Source organism: Panicum virgatum, chromosome 2N (genome assembly GCF_016808335.1).
Source record: "Panicum virgatum strain AP13 chromosome 2N, P.virgatum_v5, whole genome shotgun sequence".
In the NCBI taxonomy this organism is placed as follows: Eukaryota; Viridiplantae; Streptophyta; class Magnoliopsida; order Poales; family Poaceae; genus Panicum; species Panicum virgatum.
The window spans coordinates 39706717-39730382 of record NC_053146.1 but is presented as its reverse complement, the minus strand read 5'-3'; the positions used below and the strand labels follow the sequence as shown (position 1 = coordinate 39730382).

Here is a 23666-nt window from a genome sequence, read left to right as displayed (position 1 = left end):
TCAGTAGGGCTATCGGAAGAGCTCAAGACTCGCGAAGCTATTTAAATTTAACTTGCTAAAATCTCAATTCATATACTAAAAATCAAGTTGAGCATGAGTCTAACCTAGAGCTCATGAGCTCTAATGATCCGAGATCGAGCTATTCGATGAAGTTCGAGTATTTCTATTTGCATGGTATGTGCATGCGTCTTCATTACCTCTACTAAATTTTCAACCATCCAAAATTAAAGTAATATAGCTGCAGGCTAAAGGGTTCTATTAGCTACCGAACTGATGTGTCGCACGATCTAAAAAATACAAAATAATAAGACTAAATGTTCAGGTATATTTTTTTTCAGCTTCTCTTTCCATTTATTCATTGATCGTTTGTACATACTTTTTCTTATCTATTCTATTAGTGCTATGGATATGATGTGAATAAAAATTAAGAACATCTCAGACTCAGATCGGCCTCGGCTCAAGACGCTGCAGCTTGAGGTGGCAGGCTCGCTTGAGCTCGGCTCATTGACAGCCCTCTCGCTCAGGGCTCACGGCTCATGGCCTCCGATCTCCTCTCTTTTCCCTTCTCTCGAACCCTTCCCTCCTTGCTCTTCCTTCCCTGGCAGCGACGGCTGGGCTAGCGGCGGCGCCATTTATCATGTCTTCACCCAGCCCTTTGCCGGCGCCGGGCATCCACCAGATATGCCCGCCCCTTCTCTTTCCTTCTGCTGTGGGAGACGGAGCACCGCGAACCCTAACAAAACTATTTGTATTCGGATCTGAATCCGTGCGAGTCTGAGGTGAATGTGGAATGGCCTTGCGGCCTTCTATTCTGGCTGTCGCCCGCCGCCTCAACACCGCGGCCGTCCGTCGCGGGGACCTCGCCGGCGCCGAGGTGGCCTTTGCATCGACGCGGGTCAAGACCATGGCCACCTACAACTGCCTCCTAGCGGGGTACGCCAGGGCACCTGGCCCCGGCCGCCTCGCGGACGCACGCCACCTGTTCGACCGAATACCGCAACCGGACGCTGTGTCCTACAACACGCTCCTATCCTGCCACTTCGCCAACGGCGACGCAGACGGCGCGCGGAGGCTCTTTTCCGAGATGCCGATCCGGGACGTCACGTCCTGGAACACCATGGTGTCCGGGCTGTCCAAGAACGATGCCCTAGAGGAGGCCAAAGCCGTGTTCCAGGGCATGCCGGTGAGGAATGCTGTTTCCTGGAATGCGTTGGTTGCCGGATTTGCGTGTTCTGTTGACATGGCCGCGGCGGAGGAGTGGTTCAGGAATGCGCCGGTGAAGGAGAATGCTGTTCTCTGGACCGCCATGGTGTCCGGGTACATGGATGAAGGCAATGTGCAGAAGGCCATGGAGTTCTTTGAGGCAATGCCAGTGAGGAACTTGGTTTCATGGAATGCCATGGTCTCTGGATATGTGAAGAATTCACGTGCCAGTGATGCTTTGAGGGTGTTCAAGACCATGGTTGACAATGACACTGTGCAGCCAAACGCTTCAACGATAAGTAGTGTGCTTCTTGGGTGTAGTAACCTGTCAGCAGTTGAATTTGGGAGGCAGATACACCAGTGGTGCATGAAGTTGCCACTAAGTAGGAGTGCGACTGTGAGCACGTCGCTTGTCAGCATGTACTGCAAATGTGGCAACTTGGATGACGCTTACAAGCTGTTTGATGATATGCACAGAAGGGATGTGGTTGCATGGAATGCCATGATTTCTGGCTATGCGCAGCATGGGCATGGAGCGAAAGCTATTAAATTGTTTGGAAAAATGAAGGATGAAGGAGTACGGCCAGACTGGATTACTTTTGTGGCTGTATTGACAGCTTGTATCCACACCGGATTGTGTGACATTGGAATGCAGTGCTTTGAAACAATGCAGGAAGTATATGGAATTGAACCCCGGGTTGATCATTACTCCTGTATGGTGGATCTTCTCTGTCGAGCTGGTCTCCTTGAGAGAGCTGTCAACATGATCCGCTCAATGCTATTTGAACCACATCTTTCTGCCTATGGGACCCTATTGACAGCTTGTAGAATTTATAAGAATTTAGAATTTGCTGAGTTTGCTGCTGGAAAGCTGATCGAACAGGATCCGCAGAATGCAGGCGCCTATGTACAATTGGCAAATATTTATGCTATAGCAAATAGGCGGGCTGATGTCTCGAGAGTAAGGAGATGGATGAAAGATAATGCGGTTGTTAAAACACCTGGGTATAGCTGGATAGAGATAAAGGGTGTGAGGCATGAGTTCAGATCGAATGACAGATTGCATCCTCAGCTTGATATGATTCATGACAAATTGGACCGGTTAGAGGACCTCATGAAAGCGATGGGCTACATTCCGGATCTTGATTTCGCACTGCATGATGTTGAGGAGAGTCTGAAGGCACAAATGCTGATGAGGCACAGCGAGAAACTCGCTATTGCTTTTGGCCTGATTAGCAGTCCCCCTGGGATGAGCTTGAGGATCTTCAAGAACCTCAGGGTCTGTGGAGATTGTCATAATGCAGCGAAGTTTATCTCCAAAATCGAGGATCGAGAAATTATCCTTAGGGATACTACACGTTTCCACCATTTTAGAGGCGGTAGCTGCTCTTGTGGAGATTATTGGTGAAACAAGTGTAACTATCGTGGCCACCATTTTCAATAACAATGGAAGACATACACTGGTGTCACCGTAGGGCTTGCGACAATCACTCTGTTCGCTGTGCTGGTGCTGGTGGCTGGTGCTGGAGTGGTGTGAGAGAAAAATACTATTAGCTGGCTGGTGACTGGAGGCTGGTGCTGGAGCTGTGTGAGAGGAAAATACTGTTGACTGGCTGGAGAAACCAAACAGCGAACAGAGTGAATATCTGATCGTTTGAACAAGGAAAAAAGTATGGAGCATCAGCGGTCAGCATGTGAGGTATGAGCAGTTCATCCTGGTGTTTTTCTTGGTGCTTTTCCTTTGGAGGAAAACTGTGCCGCCCATGCCGTGAGATTCATCAGATCTTTGTCACTGACTGGTGGAGCATGTTGAAACTTGAAAGATTAGGGATAAGATATACTGAAAGCCTGAAAGGTTGATTGCATTAGATATACGTCTCGGTACTACGCAGTGGATTGCCTAGTCCCAGCACTATCCACAGGATTGCAATTGTGGATCCCCACATTTGGTTTGTAGCCTGTGTTGTCACCTGCTGATATTGAACAGATATTTGATGAGCTGTCTTCTCTGGGTTGCCTTCAACAAGTTGCTGCAAGATGTGGTCGATTAATCAGTCATGAACTCAAAAGATGCAAACAAAGAGTTGACATCAGCAACGCACTGTGGAAATGTGTAAAAGGCAACAATGCTGAACCATCCGACAGATGCAGCAGCAGTTGAACTTGCAGTAATACAGAGGCCCTCCATCTTAGCGCTGGTACTTGGGATTGGCCAGATACACAGCTGCTAGTTCATACCCTGAATAGAAAGGGGCTTCACATGTGAGTCCATCTCGATAGTCCTGCTTCAAGAAACCAAGAGTGTGATGATATTCGATTTTTCCGAATGCATGTTGTAGGTGGTTACTACCCGAGCCATTCATCCGGGTGCCGGTCTGATCCACTGCTCCCCGGCTCCTGGCAGCTCCCATTGTTTATTTTTTCCCGATTCTCATGCCAAATGAATACGGTATCTATACATCATACATACATACATACATACATACAGTGCGTCCGCTTTCTTTCTCCCATCTATTCTCTCGTCCCTCCCGCCCGTGGCTTTCTCCTTCCTCTCTCCCACCTACAGCTTTCTCCTTCCTCTATTCCTCTTGCCGGACTCCATGGCTTAGCTTTCTTTGAACTCCACCTGAAGCTTACCTCAGATCCACGAATCTAGCTGGAGATGCTTGCTATAATGGCGGTCGCCTAAGGAGAAGGAAGAACAAATTTCAAGTGGTAAAACTGTCAACAAATTTCAGATCTGATTCCTATATATTTGCTTTGGAATTTCATCGACATCAATTTTTTTCCCCTCGTTACCATTCTCCTTTGTTGGCCAGCACTCCTGTATATCACATTGATTTATATATCTGCACATGTTTTGATACTTCTGCAGTTTGGACGAAGGCGGATCGAACGTTCTCGTTTCTTTTTTTTTTGGCATTTGGCCCTTCTATCTGCACCAATGGAGGCTCGTAGTACTGCGCATCCCTATCATGAACCAACATCCGGCCAGGTTGAGAACTGCAATGTTGGGCGCGGTACACAGTTGCGACCAATTTCTGAACGCAAGTAAGATTTTTATATAGCTTTTATTATCTATTTTTTTCAGAAGGCAAAAAGATTATTGTTCTACTGAATCATGCCTTAGCTGTAATGTGGCTCTCACTTTTTTCTCTTTTGCCACATGGGAAAAAGTCTTGGATCTGAAGCACATGGCGCATTCCCCCACCGGATTTTGATTCAGCCTCAGGTATGGCAACTTTCCCTTACAGATTGTAGGTTAATAAATTTCTGTCATTAGCTTACTCAATTTCTAGTATAGAATAATTTGTTTCCCAGTTTATTTTTCTAGCTTCGGCCTAAATTGCTCCTAAACTTTTCAGCAGTTGATGTTTGAACCTAAAAAGTGTTATAATTCAAGACTTTTGGTCCATACAAGTTTTGTTATTCAAAATTTCTCTTTTTCCAACATTCATCCCTAAATCAAATGAAATTTCCAAGCAGGCTGTTTTGGCTCTTTCCAGCAGTTACTTAACTCATTTACACCAAGAACAAACAGTGGCAAGTCTGGACTATTAGAAAGGGATAATGTGCAGGAAGAGTTAACTAAGGTCCTGGATAATTGTTTTGGTATTGATGAACGGTCAGTTGGTTTTTTACCTACTTATGAAACTGTTGAGCAAGAGAAAGCACAGCAAGCTCATCATTATGCAGGAATTGACGAGTCAGGATATTTTAGTTCCCACTCATCTCTGTATGAGGTTCCTTCTGACGATGAAAATTACAATGACTACAACAAGAACTTCAATGAGTTTGGGTCAGTTTGCATCTTATCAGCTTTGTTTTTGTTCTTCACTTCTTTTATCTTGTATAGTAATCAATTGCAATTAAATTAATGCTCAGACTTGATTCTTCTACATTACCAAATTGTGACTTCAGCAACAGTGGCCAGCCAAATCGTTTTATGTACACTGAATGTGGAACAAGTAGCATGCCAAATAAAGAAAGAAACGATTCAACTCAGGACACAGCCACTGTGGTTGCCATAGAGTCAGAAGATGGTAAAGATCAACAAAACAGTAGTAATAATGAAACAACTCGAGCTGATGTAGCTGAACTGAAACAACTCAAGCTGATGTAGCTAATCAATGCTGCTTTGAGTCTGATAGAAATGTTCCAACGGAAGGAGAAACTGAGAGTTGTGAATTCATGAATGGCAATTCATTCTTTTATGTTATGACAAGACTAAATGAAGGAGATACTGAATCTGCCCCGTGGAAGAAAAGGTATTCTATTCAACAGCCCAATATTTCCTGAATGTATAGTTTCTCAATGCAGCACTATTCTTGAATGTTTCTGACAACTGAATATTATGGCTACATTTCCTTGGTTATTGAACTGAACTTTCTTGAAATAGTTGAATAAGATGTATTAATATATGTTAGGATACTGATCTTAAAATAAGATGGATTAGTTCATGTATTCAGCTATGTGGTAAAAGTTCAATTGGTATAAACTATTAATGTTAGGATACTAATTCATCATCTTTTTAAATTTAGTTTATTTCTCTGAAATGTTGCAGGAACACAACCAAAAATGGGCAGTCAATGTCTGACTGCAGGGTGCCCAAAGGGATGGGCCCAATTGAAATTGCTTTGAGGAATGCACCATACCATTTTAATAACTTTTGATTCAGAGAATGAAGGTTATGATTTCTACAACATGTAATCTTGGGAAGTTGGTTTTGGTATTAAAAAGGCTTCGAGAGCGACAAACAAGAAAGGGTTCCATACGATGCGTGACTTGAGGTGCCTTTGTTCAGTAAGTTCCTCCCTGCTCATGCTAAAGCTATTTTTTATTTGAAACGCCTGAAATAATTTTATTTCTGTTGTAGTGTCTTAGTGTTTACTTTCGAAGCATCTAAACATGATAATAATACCTTTTACTTTAATGAAATACTTATGTTATGTCTGACAAAAATAATGTAGGGCACAGATGAACAAAGTACAAAACTAAGAAGACGGGCTGCAATGCTATGATTGGGCTGCTGAGATCCAATGATGATGACTGGTATATAAGCGCACACATAGCTGAGCACAATCATCCTCTAACCATAACCTGTGGTCAAAAGCAAGAATGACTTTCCCATGGCAAGCTAGATTACTGTGCAAAGGATATGATCAAGTACCTCAGGGAGAACAAGATTTCTCTAACTAAGGTACACTGTATCATGGGTAGTATGTTTGGCTCAATGAATAACATACCAATCACCAAGAGGTCAATGTGTGCAATATGTGCTCAAATTGCAAAAGATCAAATGGATGATGATATCCAGAAGACTCAATATTTTCAGTCAGATAAGATCAGAGGACCCTGGTTTTCAATTCAGCATTGAGCTTGATGATGAGAAGAAGATCAGAACATTGATGTGGATTAATGGAAAAAGTAGGGAGCAGTTTCAATACTTTGGTGATGTGATAAGCTTTGACACAACTTATTGCACCAATATCTACAAGATGCCGTTTGGTTTGTTCGTTGGAGTGAACAATCGTTTCCAAACCACAACTTTTGGTGGGGTTTTTATGAAAGAAGAAACAACAAGAAGTTTTGAGTGGTTTTTTTTTCTGAATTCTTGAGTCTGATGGGAGGGAAGTTACCACAAACAGTATTCACAGGTGAACGCTCTAATGCAATTCTGTTTGTTACTTCACCATATCAATGTTCTTTATCAAATGGCTGATTATTTGCTTTGTTGACTGACCAATGTGCTGCTATGGCTACTGCTCTGAAAATGTTTGGAAGGGTGTCACGCATCTGCTTTGCAAGTGGCACATGTTCAAAGACACTAGCCCACGCCTAGGGCCTATCTATAGGAAAGGTTCTCCTTTTCGTAAGTTGTTCCACAAAATAATGACATGCTTACAATTTATAAATTTGAACGGGCATGGGATTACATGATCACTCTTTATAATTTATCTGGTAATGATTACCTGGAAAGCATCTACAAGAAGAGGGAAAAGTGGGCGAAACCCTTTTTTAAAAACTGTTTCTGCGCAAGAATGTCAAGTACTCAAAGAAGCGAGAGCACCAACCATATGCTAAAGAGATTTGTTCCAAGGAACTGTTCAATGAACAGATTCATTGTGCAATTTAACAAGCTTGTCATTGACTGTAATAAAGCTGAAGACAGCGATGAGTTCGATATCACTATAGTAAGATCCTTCACACTTAAATAATGCCATTTCCTAAGATGATATTGTGCTTGGTATACAGTGTATGAAAACCATTTTTATTCACCTTCTTGCAGTTTAGGAATGTTAGAGAGCCTCAATGGCCAATAGAAGAGCATGGTGCAACGTTCTACACAGCTGCTGCCTTTGGTTTGTTATGCAAGGAAATAGACAAATTGACGCATTATTTTGCGAAGGAAATAGAAGCCATGAGGCAGTATCACGTGATTCATGTTAAACCTCACAAGAAATTACTATTTCTTTGTTGTGTGCTAAAAAAAGCACACGTCGAAAATATAACACACGGCAAAGAAATAGTTTGCCGTGTGTGCACACGACAAAGAGATTATTTGCCGTGTGCCTGATGGAAAGTACACTGCAAACTACCTAGCACACGACAAACAGTCGGATTCCGGTAGTGCTCCCACGATGAGTCGGACCCATGATCTAACGTGCTAAAAATACTCTTGTAACCACCAAACTACATGCCTTTTCGCATGTAACTGTCTGTGTGTCATTGACCTGATGTTGTCAGCTTATAGCAAATTAGCAGTGAGTATGACATGGTCGTGTGTCCATGTTTATACCACAAGACTTTCATATACCTATAGAAAAAAAACTGCTATATAGTTTCTAGACATTGCATATATCTATCTAGCTACATAAGAAAAACAGCTATAAATCTAGAAAAACTAAAACAACCTATATATAGTTTGGAGTAGGAGTAGCATATATATCCTAATGAATCGTCGTCGCAGGCAAAGCTATCAACCTGCAGAAATTTAAACTATTGTTGAGAAGCTGCATAAATTTTTCAATAAGAAAAATAGGCTTTTGCCACAAAAAATATTGCAATAACATATAAATTGTTGGAATAAGTAGGTGATATTGCCATAATTCGTAATTTGGTGGCCATATCTATGTTGTATTTCCATGAAATTTGTTGCATTACCATATGTTCAACTTTCATTGCAATAGGTTAGCATCTATTACAATATTAGCTTATGTTGTTGCATTAAGATGTTTATTTTGCCACGCTAAACTAGTGTGGTAATATTTCAAAAGATGCTTGCAACAAAAAGTTATTATTGCCTCGAGTGAATTTGGATCGATTTGGGTCGCTATACGAATACTATCGCCACGTTTTCTAACTATTGCAATATTTTTTTCACCCATTCACAAGGTGAACAGAGGGGATAGAAATAGAGTATTAGCAAAATATACAACAAAATTGCTCTGATTAGTTTGGTCCAAGGTTCAAAGCCAACTAGTACTGTGGTAGCAACATTTATAGTTTTTTCTTCTAATTATTTTTGCCACAAAAATACATCGTTGCAAGAATAATTGTATAGTTTCGGTCATTCCGAATCTATCAAATGCAATGTTTCATTATGTTCAAATACCACATTTATTGCGACAAACAAAAAAACGTGGCCCAAAGTTTAGACCACGCAAGTAGTTGCCATGGCTACCAACGACCATCATGTCGTGGCAATTGAGATAAATTGTGATGATTTGGTCCCTATTGCCACAATTATTTGGTGTTGCAAAAGTCTAAATTTCTAGTAGTGAAATGGATACACCATGGGTTCAGGTTGTTTGTAAAAGCACTACCAAAATTGTAAGCTGCATAGTCATATAAAAAAGGAGTCTTTTTGGTATAGAGATATCCTTAAAGTTCTGGATGCTTACAAAGGAATGGCAGCAGTAAATATACAAGATGGCTCAACATGTTACTTTTGGACAGACCTATGGGAGGACAATTAGCTATCAGATTTACCCAGAGCTCTTCTCCTTTGTTAAAAACAAAATGTGGTCAAACAACAAGGTCATAAACATAGAACCTTTTCATCATTTGTTTCATCTGCCTCTTTTAGAAGAAGCTTAATTATGCTCAGATGATACTCTTGGAAGAAAGAGTGCACACTAGCAAATAACAACAAATACAGATTAGTGGATGTACATCTGGGGAAATACATAGTTCTCCTCAAAGAAAGCTTAGAGACATTTGCTGGGACATGACCTTGTACATCCAACGTTCAAATTGCCCTGGCAGTCTTATTGTCAAAACAAGTATAAGATTTTACTTTCGCTTCTGATCAAGGATAAACCAAGCACGAGGAATATTCTTAGAAGAAGAAAAAAACATGGCTCTAGATTTTTTATGATTGTGAACTCTACAGCTCGAGCAGTGAAGGAACTCTGAACACCTGTTCTTTCAATGTCCTTAGGCAATTTCTTGCTGGGGTCTAATGCAAGTTCAGATACAGGCTCCAACAACGATCTTTGAAGTTATTAACAGTCTCAAAAGACAGTTAAAGACACCAATCTTCATGAATTCAATTATTCTTCTCTCCGGACCATTTGGGCTGCAAGGAATGATATCATATTTGTCAACGTGGCTAGCTCTAGGCGCTCCTAGTTAGCTTGCCGTGGAGCTGTCAGTTAGGCGCCCCAGGTCTCCAGGGCCACGCTCACCATGCTCGCCTCGCGCCACGCTTGTCACGCTTACCACGTTCCGCGGCTTATGCGCGTTCTCACTGTGCTCGAGGGGCTCTGCCCGTGTATATGTACAACAATTGATGAGGAATACAATTGTGCATTGCATTCTCCTCTCATTCATGGTATCAGACGACCTTCGGTCCTTCTCCACTGCTTCCGCTCCCCGTTCTCCTCCTTCCCTCCCTTGCCGCCATGTCGAGCTCTAGCTCCTCCTCCAGCACCAACCCCTTTGCTCCGCAGCCCGTTGCCATCTCCGCCACCACCGCACAGCTGATCAACATCAAGTCTCACGTCTATGTGATTCTTGATCTCGGCGGCGACAACTTCAGGACATGGCGCACCTTCTTCCTCATCGCCTTCCGCAAGTTCGGGCTCATGGATCACGTTGATGGCATCGTCGACACGCGTCTTCAGTTCGACAACACTGAGTGGATTCAGATCGACATATGCATCGTCTTGGCTCTATGAAAAAAAGAGTGTTCTATACTAAGAGGAAAAGAGAGTACAACGACCAGTACATAGCATCCGACGGACGATGAACGAAAAAAAGAGAGAACAACTAGGCAGGGAACCCTCTAGGAAGAAAAAAGACTAAACTGACAACTAGTTTTGCATCTGAACAATTTCCGACACTGGGTAGCCAATTGCTGCCCAGTTTGCTGCTTCAACTTTGATGTGTTCGACCAACATCGGTGTCTGCGTTAGAGATTGCTGAAAGACATGCCTATTTCTTTCTTTCCATAGTTCCCAACACACGAAGACGACAAAGGAGTCGAACATATTACGCTTGGCTTTGGGGACTCCCTTCCGTGTTGCAATCCACCATGTTGGGGGATCGCGTACCCCGTGCCAAGGTGACATTATTCAGTAAATAATTATATTATTATTATTATTATTATTATTATTATTATTATTATTATTATTATTATTATTATTATTATTATTCACGCTCACCTCCGCAAAGAACTGCGAACCTTCAGGGAGTGGACACTGTGATTTCAGGAACACCGAGCGCCGGAAGCCCTGGTTGCGGGAACCTTGGGGACTTCGGAGAACCCATACTATAGCCCGGAGTATGGGAGATGATCGAGTGACATCGAAGGTTCAGCAGGGGAACCTTCGGTGGCCGGCGTGAGGCCCACGAGGTCATCCCGAGGTCCTGACGCGTCAAGAAGGCAGGGAAAGAGCATCCGCAAGCGGTCAACTTGAACTCAGGATGAAGTATCGAAGGCTCGAGAGAACCTTATGAAGATTGCTCGAGATTGTTCATGTACCTTGTCGGGTTTAGCGAGGAGCAGTTGACGGGCAATTGTTATGTAAACTGACCAAAATGCCCTCGTTGACATTTTGGGACATTAGCTGTAGTTGTTGCTACAGTAGAAGCTGAGAGCATTTCAGTCTTTTCGTGTAAAAAGTGCCTTTTTGGTTTCCACTATAAAAGCTGGACTGTCACCCGTTGAGGGGGGGGGGGGGGGGGGGACAAAGTTGTTTGCATGATGCAATAGCTTTAACAAAGTCTTACTTTCTGCCATTTTGTTATTCTACTTTTCATTCCGTTATACAAAGTGTCGGGTCAAAACCCAACATTGGCGCCCACCATGTTGTGTAGCTCGAAGTTAAGCCCACGATGCCTCCTAAGAAAAAAGCCCACCTTACTGAAATACCTCCGGGAGCCTAGAACTCAGATCTAGTGGATGTCGTAGTAACTGATACAGCTGCAAACATTCTCAACACAACTGGCAATGCCTCCGGCACAGTTCCAATTATCCCGAGGTCAAGCGATGCGCCGCTTCCTAACTCAGGGGTTGGTACTTCTGCAAGTGGTGCTGCGATGCAGCGAAGTCAAGACGGCGGAATTCTGCCGAACACCGAAGGCTCGGGTGCACATTGCCCCGAGTTGACGGGTGAGCCTGAGGAATTAACCATCGAGAAACTAAAAGAAATTGCATTGCACCTCGAGCAAGAAAAAGCTGCCCTGCTCCTGGAGCAGCAGGAAACAAGAAGGAAAGAGGCTGAAGAGCGCGAGCAAAGGTACCAAGAGCATTGGAAAGTATTGCAGCTCAGGACTGAGATTGAGGCGCTTCGAGGGGATAAGCAACAAATTAACACCTGCCAGTACACCTCGTACTGAGCACAATGAGCAACCAGCATTTACCCCCGAAGTGCCCCTTTTTTCTCCAAGGTTGATTGCACCTCAAAACTCAAGACAGAGCCTCACGACAACATACTCGAAGGACAGTCCACTTTCAGATGGTTTGCAGAGGGCCTCTTCCCCTCCGCAATTCCGGATGCTACCACGCCCAAGTTTCGTGGGAATGCTGACCTGTATTGGTCTCCCTTTGATAAAAGCACTCTGATGTGGTTGAACCAAATCAATTTGATGAGGTGCCCCCGTTTGGATGAGCCCTTTGTGAAGAGTTTACTGAAACTATGGATCAAACTAATAATTGACCTGTAATCTCCAATCTGCTGCGCATCATTGACAAGTTAGGAGCTCCTACTATCCAACGACCGAAGTTGCACGCAGTGATTGGTTTGCACCAGATATATTCCTTTTTACTTTTTAAATATAGTTCTTTTAGGTAATGGATAACAGTAAACATTCTTTGCTTCAATTCACCTACAATCCATTATTACCTTTTTTTTCGTTTATAGCATATCAAAACCATCGATGTCTAATAATTTTGATTACACAACAAATTAAACGCAAATCATGTTTGCTACACACATCCCAATGACAAAAGATAAAATAGAGACACATTTGCTGACCAACGTAACCGACAGTTATTTGATAACCACATATTCACGCCTCGACGGCTCCGCAGAAGCTCTTCAATGGGTCGCTTAGCTTGAGCCCCCCCCCCCCCCCCCCCCCCCTCCATAAACAGGAAATTGATGTACTCATCGAAGTTGCAGGGGTTGTACCGAAGGGGATGGCCGTCGCCGACAAGGTCCGGCACCGGGTGCACCGTCGACCCGCACTTAGGCCTAGACTCGAACTGCACCGAGTACCTCTCCCGGTCGCTCGGCGTCCTGACGCGGTGGAGGTTGGCCGGCACTCTCCCGTTGGTCACGACCTGGATCAGATCGCCGGCCACGACGGCGAAGGTGTCCGGATCGTCGGCAGGCACCGCGATCCAGCTCCCATCCGCGAGCTGCAGCTCGAGGCCCTCGACTTGATGCTGCGCGATCAGCGACAGCACAGTGCAGTCCCTGTGCGGGATCATGGACAACTCGTTACCCATCTCAGCGAGCGGCCCGTAGTGCGGCGTGCTACGGTTCATTTTAATTTCAAAAAATAGAGCATAAATCATGATATTTTTATAGATAAAAATATGAGCATGATCCAACGTGCTTGTAACAAAAACAATAAACATGAACATTAAGTTCAGAAAGTACCCAGAGGCGGGGCCGGTTCTGAAGAAACCAGATGCGCCGTTACCTGACATCGCTAGTCGAGTCTGTTCGATGTAGCCGATCAAACTCGATGCCGTGCAGGTGTTCGCTGTGCAGAGGCGACTCCGGGAAGTAGACGAAGTAGTCGTTCGCAGCGAGCAGTCACGGAAGTGCGTTCCCCAAAAACTTGATCGCTCCTCTACTCCTCGGGTGCAAAGTCTCGGTGAGGGCGCAGCTTCGGAGGCCTGCTCTTCCGGCGAAGTCCGTGCACTCAGATCGCCGGAACGGGGATGAGCAAAAATGCAGCACAGTAGTGGAGCTCTCTCCTTTTTCCCGTGAAAGACAAAGGACGTGATGCCTCTCTTATTAGGCTTATTAGGCTTTAGGGGAGACCTTTGAGTACCCAGATTAATGCCATTAACTAGCCAACCTTTGAGTACCCAGATTAATGCCATCAACCAACCAACCAACCTTTGAGTACCCAGATTAATGCCATCAACCAGCCATTAAAAAAAATCAGTTTTTGGTCATTTGTTAACAACCATTAACCAGCTATTGAAAGATCAGTTTCTAGTTATTTGTTGATGGCCATCAACGTGGTATTATCACAATTGTAACTACCCCTTAAAAATATGGGCCTTGGGATTTATTGATCATTTTATTAAATAGGCTCTTGGCCCATTTATTCTAACAATCCCCACCAAATTCCAAGGCACATGTTCATTTCCACTACTGTTTAATATACCGGCGTTTCGATGGAGATCTGATTAAGGTTGAACATCCACCTAGAGCATAAGTTACACTTGGCCACAACTGAACAATGGACTATGCATTGAATTGTCAGTCTTGTGCGAACAAGTTTCACTTACATCCTTGATCGATACCGGGCTGCAAATTGCTTCCCCTATGTTTGGAGCATATAAGTCGTACTCCTGGGCCTTTCATGAGTCTCTAGAGATTACCCGATCTCATAGACTGTGACTAGCAGCCGAACTCATATAGGTGTGTTCCTCAAAAGATGTTTCTGCAGGACAACATCTTTACTTCCAAGAAGCCACTTGGATCACAATAAGGTATTCACCAACCTGCTATGCAGCAAAAGGAGAAAATGCATCTTCAACGGAGTGGGTTTGTACGATAGTATTCTCCTGCTCAATTAGTCAATAGTTTGTTTCGCTGTCCTAATTCACAGGATCTCCGATCAAATAGAACAGGTTACCACTATGACATAACTCTCAAGTGGGTCTCAGTCACATCTCCTTCGATGCCTCGTCAATCACATTTCGTGAGAGACCTTTAGTAAAAAGATCTACCAAATTTTTAGCAGTCTGAACGTAGTCCAATGCTATTACTCCGGAGTTTCTCATTTTTCTGACAGATTTCAACCTCCTTTTCACATGTCTTGATGACTTCATATTGTCTTTTGAACTGTTCACTTTGACAATCACAGTTTGATTATCACAGTTCATTAGGATAGCCGGTATCGGTTTTTTCAACCACCGGCAGATCCATCAACAACTCACGAAGCCACTCAGCCTCAACTGTGGCGGTATCCAATGCTGTGAGTTCTGCTTCCATTGTTGACCTCGTTAAGATAGTCTGCTTGCAAGACTTCCAGAAAATAGCACCACCTCCAAGTGTGAACACATATCCACTTGTGCCTTTTATCTCATCTGCATCAGATATCCAGTTCAAATCACTATAGCCCTCAAGTACCTTAGGATACCCAGAATAGTGAATTCCATAGCTCATAGTGCCTTTTAGATAGTGCATCACTCTCTCAAGAGCCTTCCAATGTTCATCTCCAGGATTTGAGACAAACCTGCTGAGTTTGCTCACAAAAAACGAAATGTCAGGTCTCGTGGCGCTAGCTAAATACATTAGCGAGCCAATGATTTGAGAATATCTCAATTGATCTCTTGTGATTCTTCGATTCTTTCACAACATCACACTAGGATCGTAAGGCGTGGGAGCAGATTTGCAGTCACTATATCCAAAGCGACTCAAATTTTTTTCCACATAGTGGGACTGCACAAGTTTGACCCCACCATTGCCATCTCTCAGTAGCTTAATGTTTAGAATCACATCAGCTACTCCCATGTCTTTCATCTCAAAACTTTGAGATAAAAAGTTCTTGACCTCCTCAATCACATAGAGGTTAGTCCCAAAGATCAATATGTCATCGACATACAAGCACATGATCACTCCTTGTCCCCCACCAAAACGATAGTACAGACACTTATCAGCCTCATTCACAACAAAGCCTGCTGACGTGAGAATTTTATCAAATTTCTCATGCCATTGCTTAGGTGCTTGTTTCAGGCCATATAAAGATTTTAATAGCTTACACACTTTTCCTTCCTGACCTTCTGCTATATATCCATCAGGCTGATCCATATAAATTTCCTCATCCAACTCTCTATTAAGGAAAGCTGTTTTAACGTCCATCTGATGAATGAGAAGACCATGTGAGGCAACCAGAGATAGTAGTACTCGAATGGTAGTCAGTCTAGCGACAGGTGAATAAGTGTCAAAGAAATATTCGCCTTCTTTCTGGGTATAACCCTTAGCCACAATCCTTGCTTTGTACTTTTCAATAGTACCATCAGGCCTAAGCTTTTTCTTAAACACCCACTTGAATCCTACAGGTTTGCACCCATATGGACGATCAACAACCTCCCAAGTCCCATTAGACATTATGGAATCCATCTCACTTTTGATTGCTTCCTTCCAATAGTCAGCATCAGGTGATCTATAAGCCTCAGCAATGGTTCTTGGAGTGTCATCTACAAGGTATACAATGAAGTCATCACCAAAAGACTTTGCAGTCCTTTGTCGATTGCTCTTTCGAGTTACTTCATTGTCATCCTTCTCATTATTTCCCTCAAGTGGTTGGTCAAAGTTTACTATTTCATCATTATTTTCAGGGGTTTCACCAAATTCATGACTAGAACTGCTAGGTGTTTCTTTCATTGGAAAAATATTCTCAAAAAACGTAACATCTCTGGACTCCATGATTGTGCCAACATGAATGTTCGGTACTCCAGATTTAATTATCAAGAATCTATATCCAACACTGTGAAAAGCATAGCCTAGGAAAACACAATCAACTATTTTCGGCCCGAGCTTGCGCTTCTTAGCAATTGGTACATTAACCTTTGCTAAGCAGCCCCAAGTACGCAAGTATGAGAGTGTTAATCTTTTATTTTCCCATTCCTTGAATGGTGTCTTCTCTTTGTTTTTCATAGAAACTCTGTTAAGAGTATGACAAGCAGTCAACATGGCTTTATCCCACCATTCCCAAGGAAGTCCTGCTGTTTCTAACATGGCATTGACCATCTCAGTTAGAGTGCGATTCTTCCTCTCGGCCACTCCATTTGACTCAGGAGAATATGGTGGTGTTCTCTCATGAATAATGCCATGCTCCTCACAAAACAAATTGAATTCATTTGAAAAATACTCTCCACCTCGATCCGATCTAACACGTTTTGTTTTCCTCTCAAGTTGATTTTCAACTTCGGCTTTATAGATCTTAAAAAAAATGAAACGCCTCATCTTTGGATTTAAGCAAGTACACATAGCAATATCTAGTTGAATCATCTATCAAAGTCATGAAATATTTCTTCCCTCCTTTAGTCAACACACCATTCATTTCGCATAAATCAGAATGAATGAGTTCTAAAGGTGCCAAGTTTCTTGCCTCTGCAGCCTTGTGAGGCTTAGATGGTTGCTTAGATTGCACACATACTTGACATTTAGAATTCTGGACCAAAGTTAATTTCGGAATTAAACTCAAACTGGCAAGCCGCAACATACAACCAAAATTCACATGACAAAGCCGTGAATGCCAAATATTAGATGCATCATCGTTACACACATGATTCACAACTTTATTACAAGAGTCTGATAACGATAGGCGAAACAAATCATCACATTCATATCCTTTGCCAACAAAGGAATCATATTTAGACATCACACATTTGTTCGACTCAAACACCAACTTATAACCATTCTTACAAAGAAGGGATCCACTGACAAGATTTTTATTTATTGAGGAGACATGCTGCACGTTCTTCAGTCGCACGGTCTTTCCCGAAGTAAACTTCAGATTGACCGTACCAACACCACAAATAGCCGCATTCGAGCCGTTTCCCATCAACACGGATCCAGTCCTTGTGACCTGGTAAGAAGAAAACAGAGAAATATCAGCACATACATGTATATTAGCCCCGATGTCAATCCACCAATTTGGTAAATGACAGACTGAAAGAACAATAGCATGATTACCATACCCTGATGTTCCCTTCTTAGCATCGCTAATAACAACATTTGCAGACTTCTTCTGCCCGTGCTGCTGCTTATCCTTGCGGTCCTTGCAGCCCCGAGCATAATACTCAAAACTACCGCACACATAGCATTTCCCGTTGTTCTTCTTCTTCTTCTTGAAATTGGTAATCTGGACAGACTTTGGCTTAAACGCAGCCTTCCCTTTTCCCTTGTTCTTGTGGGATTTGAAGTTCTTCTTCTGCACCACGTGGGCACTAGAACCTCCCTCATTGCCATGACCACGTGTATCCTTTGCTCTCGCCTTTTCTTCGACATCAAGAGAACCAATGAGATTCACCACCGTGAACTCTTGCCTCTTATGCTTCAGAGAAGTAGCAAAGTTTCTCCATGAAGGAGGTAACTTGGCGATGATACCTCCAGCCACAAACTTATCCGGCAACGTGCAATTGAAATTATCAAGTTCCTTAGCAAGTGTATGTATCTCATGAGCCTGTTCAACTATAGAACGGTCATCAACCATCTTGTAGTCATAGTACTGCTCCATGAGATACAACTCGCTGCCCGCATCTGAAACTCCATAATTTGCCTGAAGTGTATCCCATATTTCTTTTCTAGAGGTAAGCCGTAGGTACGTATCAACAATGTTCTCTCCAAGAACACTGATCACGGCACCTCTGAACAGACTGTCAGCAGTCTTAAACGCCTTCTCCTCATCGAGAGTACATGGTCCAAGAGAAGGACCCTCAGTGATATGCCAAACACTCATAGCCGTGAGCCACAGCTCAAGCTTGCCTACCCATCTCTTGTAATTTGTTCCATCAAACTCATTTGGTTTAAGTTGCGAAGCAAAACCAGCAACCGAAAATTGCCTATCAAGTTTTTGGATTGCTAGAAATAAAGGCCAATTACGATTCATTTTAATTCCAAAAAATAGAGCATAAATCATGACATTTGTTAATAACAATTAACCAGCTATAGAAATAAAGGCCAATTACGATTCATTTTAATTCCAAAAAATAGAGCATGAGTACCCAGGTTAATGCCATCAACCAGCCATTAAAAAATCATTTTTTGGTCATTTGTTAATAACAATTAACCAGCTATTGAAAGATCAGTTTCTGGTTATTTGTTGATGGCCATCAACGTGATATTATCACAATTGTAACTATCCCTTAAAAATATGGGTCTTGGAATTTATTGATCATTTTATTAAATAGGCTCTTGGCCCATTTATTCTAACACGACGGCCGCACGCTGTAGTTGGGCGACTCGAGGAACGTGTCGACGTGCTCCTTCCGGACGCCCATGCTCTCCAGGATCATCGTCACCAGCATCCTCTTCAGATCCAGCATGTTCTCGGCGTACCTCGTGACCGTGTCACTGCAGACGCACCAAGGCAAACCGATCAGCCAAACCAGGCGAAAGCTCCTCTGATTGGTCAAAGAAGTGAGAGGTGGCAGTCATACCGGAACGTTGGGTTGCCGTCGTCAGGCCAGACCACGTCGGCCGAGTTGCGCACGACGCGGCCATCGAGGGTCCTCTCGAAGACGCGGGCGCTCTCGAACGCCGGCGCTTCAGGCCTCGGCCCGAGGTACCCGTTGAGCGGGCCGGATACGAGCCGCTGCTTGGAGTCCATGGGGAGCGCGAAGAACTCCGGCGCGGCGCGGCCGAACAGGGCCTGCCGGAGGTCCGGGCCGAAGGCGCTGTGGGAGACGAGGACGGCGCCGTGTGCCTCCATGGACGCGGTCACCACGGTCTTGGCTTCCTCCCACCCCGGGCCGCCGGGCTGCAGCCCGCGGAGGTCCACCTTGCCGATCATCCCCGTAACTCCGGCTCTCGGTTGCTCTGCCCCGGCCCTCTCCACCACTGCCTGTGCCTGTGTTTATGTGACGGAAGGAAAATGGCAGTGGTGGTCAATCTGATCAATGAGCGTGTTAATTAATTAGGTGGGACTCGTGTGACTTTGTAGAATTGTACTCTCTTCATAAGAAATTGTCTCGAATATTTGGGGTTTATCCCCACGACACACACATGACGTTCTTTATTTGAATGGTAATCACAGCAACTTGCTCAAGGAAACAGTGGCTGAGCTGTTGTCTATCGGACTCGGAGGATGTGACGCTAGCTGCAGGTTTTTGTAAGGGCAAAGTCACATTCAATGTTCTGCTTTCAATACAAGGTGGGGTCCAAGAACCTTTGTCTGTAGTGTCAACTTAGGGGGTGTTTAGAAACAGGGATTTCAAAAAAATCCCAGGGACTTTTTAGTATTTAGAAGTATTAAATAAATATTAATTATAAAACTAACTGCAGAACCCTGGGGCTAAACTGCGAGACGGATCTAATGAGGTATTTTAATCTATGATTAGCGAATGGTTACTGTAGCATCACTGTAGCAAATTATGAATTAATTAGGCTCATTAGATTCGTCTCGCGAAAAAGCACTCAGCTGTCAAAAAACATTTATAAACAGATTTTATTTAATAATATAAAATAGTAAGATTCCTTTTGATATAATAGGGACTTTTGAAAAAAGTCCTGGAGCCAAACAGGCCCTTACAACTGCTTCTAACTACTCTCACGTCCACGCCAGCGGCTTCAGGGAGCTGGTGGAGCTACAGATACTAGCTCCAACAGCTCCCCATTCAAAATATGATCAGTAATAGTCATTATTTTCTGAAAACAACTTGCCAGTATTATTGTGACCACTGATTGTATTAGAGCTGCTGCTCCAAAGAAGATCTAAAGATATAGGAAAATGGAAAATCAGAGAAAAATGACCTGCATTATGAACATCATTTTGGCACCGTCTTCACTATAGAATGTCGCGGCCAAATAATCTACTACAGAGAACAGCATGCCGGAGCACGAAGGGCATGCCGAAGCAGTAGGCCGGGTACTTTATTACTAATTATTATCACTAGTGGCTAGAACTTTATTAGCATGATTTTTTGACACCACTTTTAACAATACCAACAGGCGGCGTGCCCGATCGAATTACTAGCTAGACAATAGCATGCCACAGCTGGTAGCTAGATTGCGGTGGGTACGGGAACGCGAATGACAGGTCGAAGCAATAGTTCGGCCTTGCGGCGCGTGTTGGCGCCGAAAATCTCCGTCATGTCCAACTCCGCCGGATCAGATTGGCCGGGCAGCTCCCAGTCGAAGTGGAACAGGAGGCTGGCGAGTGCGAGCTCGATGTTGGCGAGCCCAAACGCCAACCCCGGGCAAATCCTCCGTCCAGCTCCGAACGGCAGCAGCTCGAAGTTGGTGCCCTTCATGTCGACGCCACGTGACTCGCACTCGTAGCGCTCGGGCCGGAACTCCGCGGGCGCGTTGGGCCAGTACCGCTCGTCGCGGGCCAAGGCCCAGACGTTGACCAGCACCATGGTGCCCTCCGGCACGTCGTATCCGAGCACGCGGCACGGCTCCCGGGACTGGCGCGGCAGCAGCAGCGGCGCCGGCGCGTGCAGCCGGAGCGTCTCCCGCACCACCAGGGGCAGGTACTGGAGCTGCCCGAGCGCCTGCTCGCGCACCCGGCCGGCGCCGCCGAAGGCCGCGCGCAGCTCCGCCTGTGCCTTGCGCATCACCCTGGGGTTCCTGACCAGCTCCGCCAGGGCCCACTCCAACGTGGTCGACGACGTGTCGCTGCCCGCGCCGAAGATGTCCTGCGCATATTATTGGCGGCTTGTTAAATCTATCATCATATTATCTACATGTTTGATTTTTCTGGTGAATTTAGACGACATTTTTCTACATAGTTGGCACGGATTTTCATGAAGACATAATTTCCACCAGATACGTTGCCATATATATATACCAGTGGTACTTACAAAGATGACGGCTTTAATGACATCCATGTCAAGCGGAAGCTCTCCATCCTTCTGCAACCTCAGCAGCACGTGGATAAGGTCCTCGGGCCCGGCGGCGTCGCCTGCGTTCCTAGCCTTCCGGCGATGCGCGTCGATGACGCCGTCGAGCAGCCCGTAGATTCTGTCGATGCACACCTGGGCGCGGGGCACGACGCCGCTGAGCCGGCCGGCGAGCCACGAGGAAGGCCAGAGGTCGGCCAGGTTGAACCCCGCCACGAGCACGCTGGCGCGGGACAGCTCCCGGAGGAACGCGTCGCGCTCCTCCCACCGTCCACCCACCACGGCACGGAGCGTTGTGTCGGACACCAGCGCGGCCAACCGCGCCCGCATCTCCACGGGGCGGGACGCCGCCGCGGCGCCGGCGAGGTCGCGCAGCATCGCGGCCACCTCGCCCTCGCGGATGGCGCGGTAGGAGAGCACCCGGCGCACGCTGAGCAGCTCCGTGATGGCCACCTTCCGGAGCTGGCGCCAGTGCTCCCCGTAGGGAGCGAACGCGATGTCGCGGCCCTCCTTGGTGATCACGCGCCCCGTGGCGGTCTGCGGCCGCGACGCGAACGCCAGGTCGTGCGTCTTCATCACCTCGATCGCCGCCTCCCGCGAGGACACCACCACCGTGGGGACCTCGCCGATTCGGAGCATCATCACCGGCCCATAGCGCCGAGCCAGGTCACGCAGCGCGCGGTGCGGGAGCTTCCTCCCGGCTATGTGATGTAGGCTGCCGATGATCGGCACCTGCCATGGCCCCGGCGGCAGGCGCAGGCCCTGCCCGTGTGCCGGGGAGCGACCACGACGGCTGCCCTTCGCGACCACTAGTAGCATAGATATGAGAGCCAGGCCGAGGTAAACGTAGTAGACATCATTAGTATCCATTGGTTCCGATCGAGTAATGAACACAGCAAAAACGACGCTTCTAGCTAGCTAATTTTCAGAGCAGCTCGTAAAAGCTAGTTGCATTATGCACAACTTTATAGAGTGATGAAGTAGTACAATGGCCATGAGGATATGTAATCTCTCGTGCGTACGTACGCTGACCACTCCCAACTGCTCGAGTCTTTGATTATATTGTACAGCAATCGAGAATTGGACGGTACCCAGCTGAAAAGATGCCATTTTGGAACGGCAGCTAGTGGCAAAACGATGCCGTTTTGTAACGAGCTCAAATGTTCCGGTTTCCGAGGTCAGCTGAAAGATACCTGACAACAACCCACGTTTAACGTGCTTGAGGATGAATGAAAATGGAATACACTATACCACAACACTCGATTAGCGTCAGACGTGAGTCGCTAAAACTCCAGTAATATTGACAAATCGTTGGTTGCTATAAATTTTCAACGAACGGTCGGTCGGGTCGGTGTCTGGACCTCGTGGTCTAGCACCAACTAGTGATGATGTTGCGTGTCTCTCTCTAGATGGTTGATGCAAGATGAAACACAATGACACGGGGTTTATCCTGGTTCCGGCCGATGGGGTTGTACCTACTGTAGAGAGGGCGAGCACTGTATTATCCTGCACCGGGGTGCTTGTAGTAGGGAGTACAAGCTTGTGCGAGAAAGGAAAGAACCTCCCAAATCTCTATGTACGCGAGAAATAATTGAGGCAAGTGCCAATATGGGAAAGAACGAGCTTGAGAGTGTGTGTCGGAGAGTCCAACCCCTAGGGAAGAGGCCCGCCTCCTCCTTTTATAGGCTCAAGGAGGGGCGGGTTACATGTAGCGGTGTCCCTGATGTCGCCATCCTCTCCCCGAATCGGGGGGGGGAGCAGTTGACAGCTCCTGTTGTTAAGCACTAAGAGGCATGGCCGCGGGCGTGGCTGTAGTCCTTGGAAGCCTTTAGGCACGCTTGGAATGTGTACTTGTCTTGTGACATCCGTAGGCGGCGTGGCGACAGCTATAGGGCGCGCCGTCCTCTGCGCTTGATTGGGTGGAGCACCGAGGGTGCTTCTGACGGCGGCCTTGTCCTGGTCAACAGCCGTACCGTGCTTGACGGTCGTTGCCTATGCCCGCCGAGGGTCCTGCAGAGGGGAAAGTATAAAGGTTTGGCATCACAGTGGCGGGAGTAGTGCCATTCATGTCCGCGCACTACATGGCAAGTCTGCATAGCACCGGGAATGGTGGCACAGTGGCCGGAGTTGGTGGACGGGACTCCGGTCACGTCCTTCGTGCGGCGTGGCTGCTGACACCGTCTGACACCCACGCCAC

General features: G+C 45.5%; 3 protein-coding genes across 9 annotated transcripts; 1 reads left to right on the top strand and 2 right to left on the bottom strand.

Annotated features, from left to right (window-relative positions):
* The first annotated feature begins 775 nt into the window (after positions 1 to 775).
* LOC120660426 (pentatricopeptide repeat-containing protein At4g16835, mitochondrial-like) lies at positions 776 to 7913 on the top strand. Of its 7 annotated transcripts, none has more exons than XM_039938960.1 (9): positions 776 to 3918; positions 4079 to 4254; positions 4381 to 4435; positions 4690 to 5002; positions 5089 to 5471; positions 5768 to 6006; positions 6174 to 6860; positions 6988 to 7397; positions 7493 to 7913. In XM_039938960.1, the coding sequence occupies exon 1, from the start codon at positions 791 to 793 to the stop codon at positions 2609 to 2611; it is 1821 nt and encodes a 606-aa protein (XP_039794894.1). In that variant the 5' UTR covers positions 776 to 790; the 3' UTR covers positions 2612 to 3918; positions 4079 to 4254; positions 4381 to 4435; positions 4690 to 5002; positions 5089 to 5471; positions 5768 to 6006; positions 6174 to 6860; positions 6988 to 7397; positions 7493 to 7913. The 7 variants fall into 7 exon arrangements, with proteins under 7 accessions (XP_039794894.1, XP_039794892.1, XP_039794893.1 ...); XM_039938958.1 differs by having other exon boundaries at positions 4569 to 5002; XM_039938959.1 differs by having other exon boundaries at positions 6174 to 7397.
* Positions 7914 to 18768: 10855 nt separating this feature from the next.
* On the bottom strand, positions 18769 to 19810 carry LOC120660425 (probable 2-oxoglutarate-dependent dioxygenase AOP1.2). Its single transcript, XM_039938956.1, has 2 exons — positions 19067 to 19810; positions 18769 to 18980 (listed from the first exon to the last, which is right to left on the bottom strand). The coding sequence occupies exons 1-2, from the start codon at positions 19417 to 19419 to the stop codon at positions 18836 to 18838; spliced, it is 498 nt and encodes a 165-aa protein (XP_039794890.1). The 5' UTR covers positions 19420 to 19810; the 3' UTR covers positions 18769 to 18835.
* Positions 19811 to 20350: 540 nt separating this feature from the next.
* On the bottom strand, positions 20351 to 22402 carry LOC120658832 (dolabradiene monooxygenase-like). Its single transcript, XM_039936992.1, has 2 exons — positions 21431 to 22402; positions 20351 to 21265 (listed from the first exon to the last, which is right to left on the bottom strand). The coding sequence occupies exons 1-2, from the start codon at positions 22337 to 22339 to the stop codon at positions 20630 to 20632; spliced, it is 1545 nt and encodes a 514-aa protein (XP_039792926.1). The 5' UTR covers positions 22340 to 22402; the 3' UTR covers positions 20351 to 20629.
* Positions 22403 to 23666: the final 1264 nt, after the last annotated feature.

Coding starts and splice junctions, on each gene's coding strand:
- LOC120660426 (XM_039938960.1), top strand. CDS start 791: ATGGCCTTGCGGCCTTCTATTCTGGCTGTCGCCCGCCGCCTCAACACC.
- LOC120658832 (XM_039936992.1), bottom strand. CDS start 22,339: ATGGATACTAATGATGTCTACTACGTTTACCTCGGCCTGGCTCTCATA. Junction 21,266..21,430: donor TCATTAAAGCCGTCATCTTT/GTAAGTACCACT, acceptor TAATATGCGCAG/GACATCTTCGGCGCGGGCAG.
- LOC120660425 (XM_039938956.1), bottom strand. CDS start 19,419: ATGATCGGCAAGGTGGACCTCCGCGGGCTGCAGCCCGGCGGCCCGGGG. Junction 18,981..19,066: donor GACGGCAACCCAACGTTCCG/GTATGACTGCCA, acceptor GTGCGTCTGCAG/TGACACGGTCACGAGGTACG.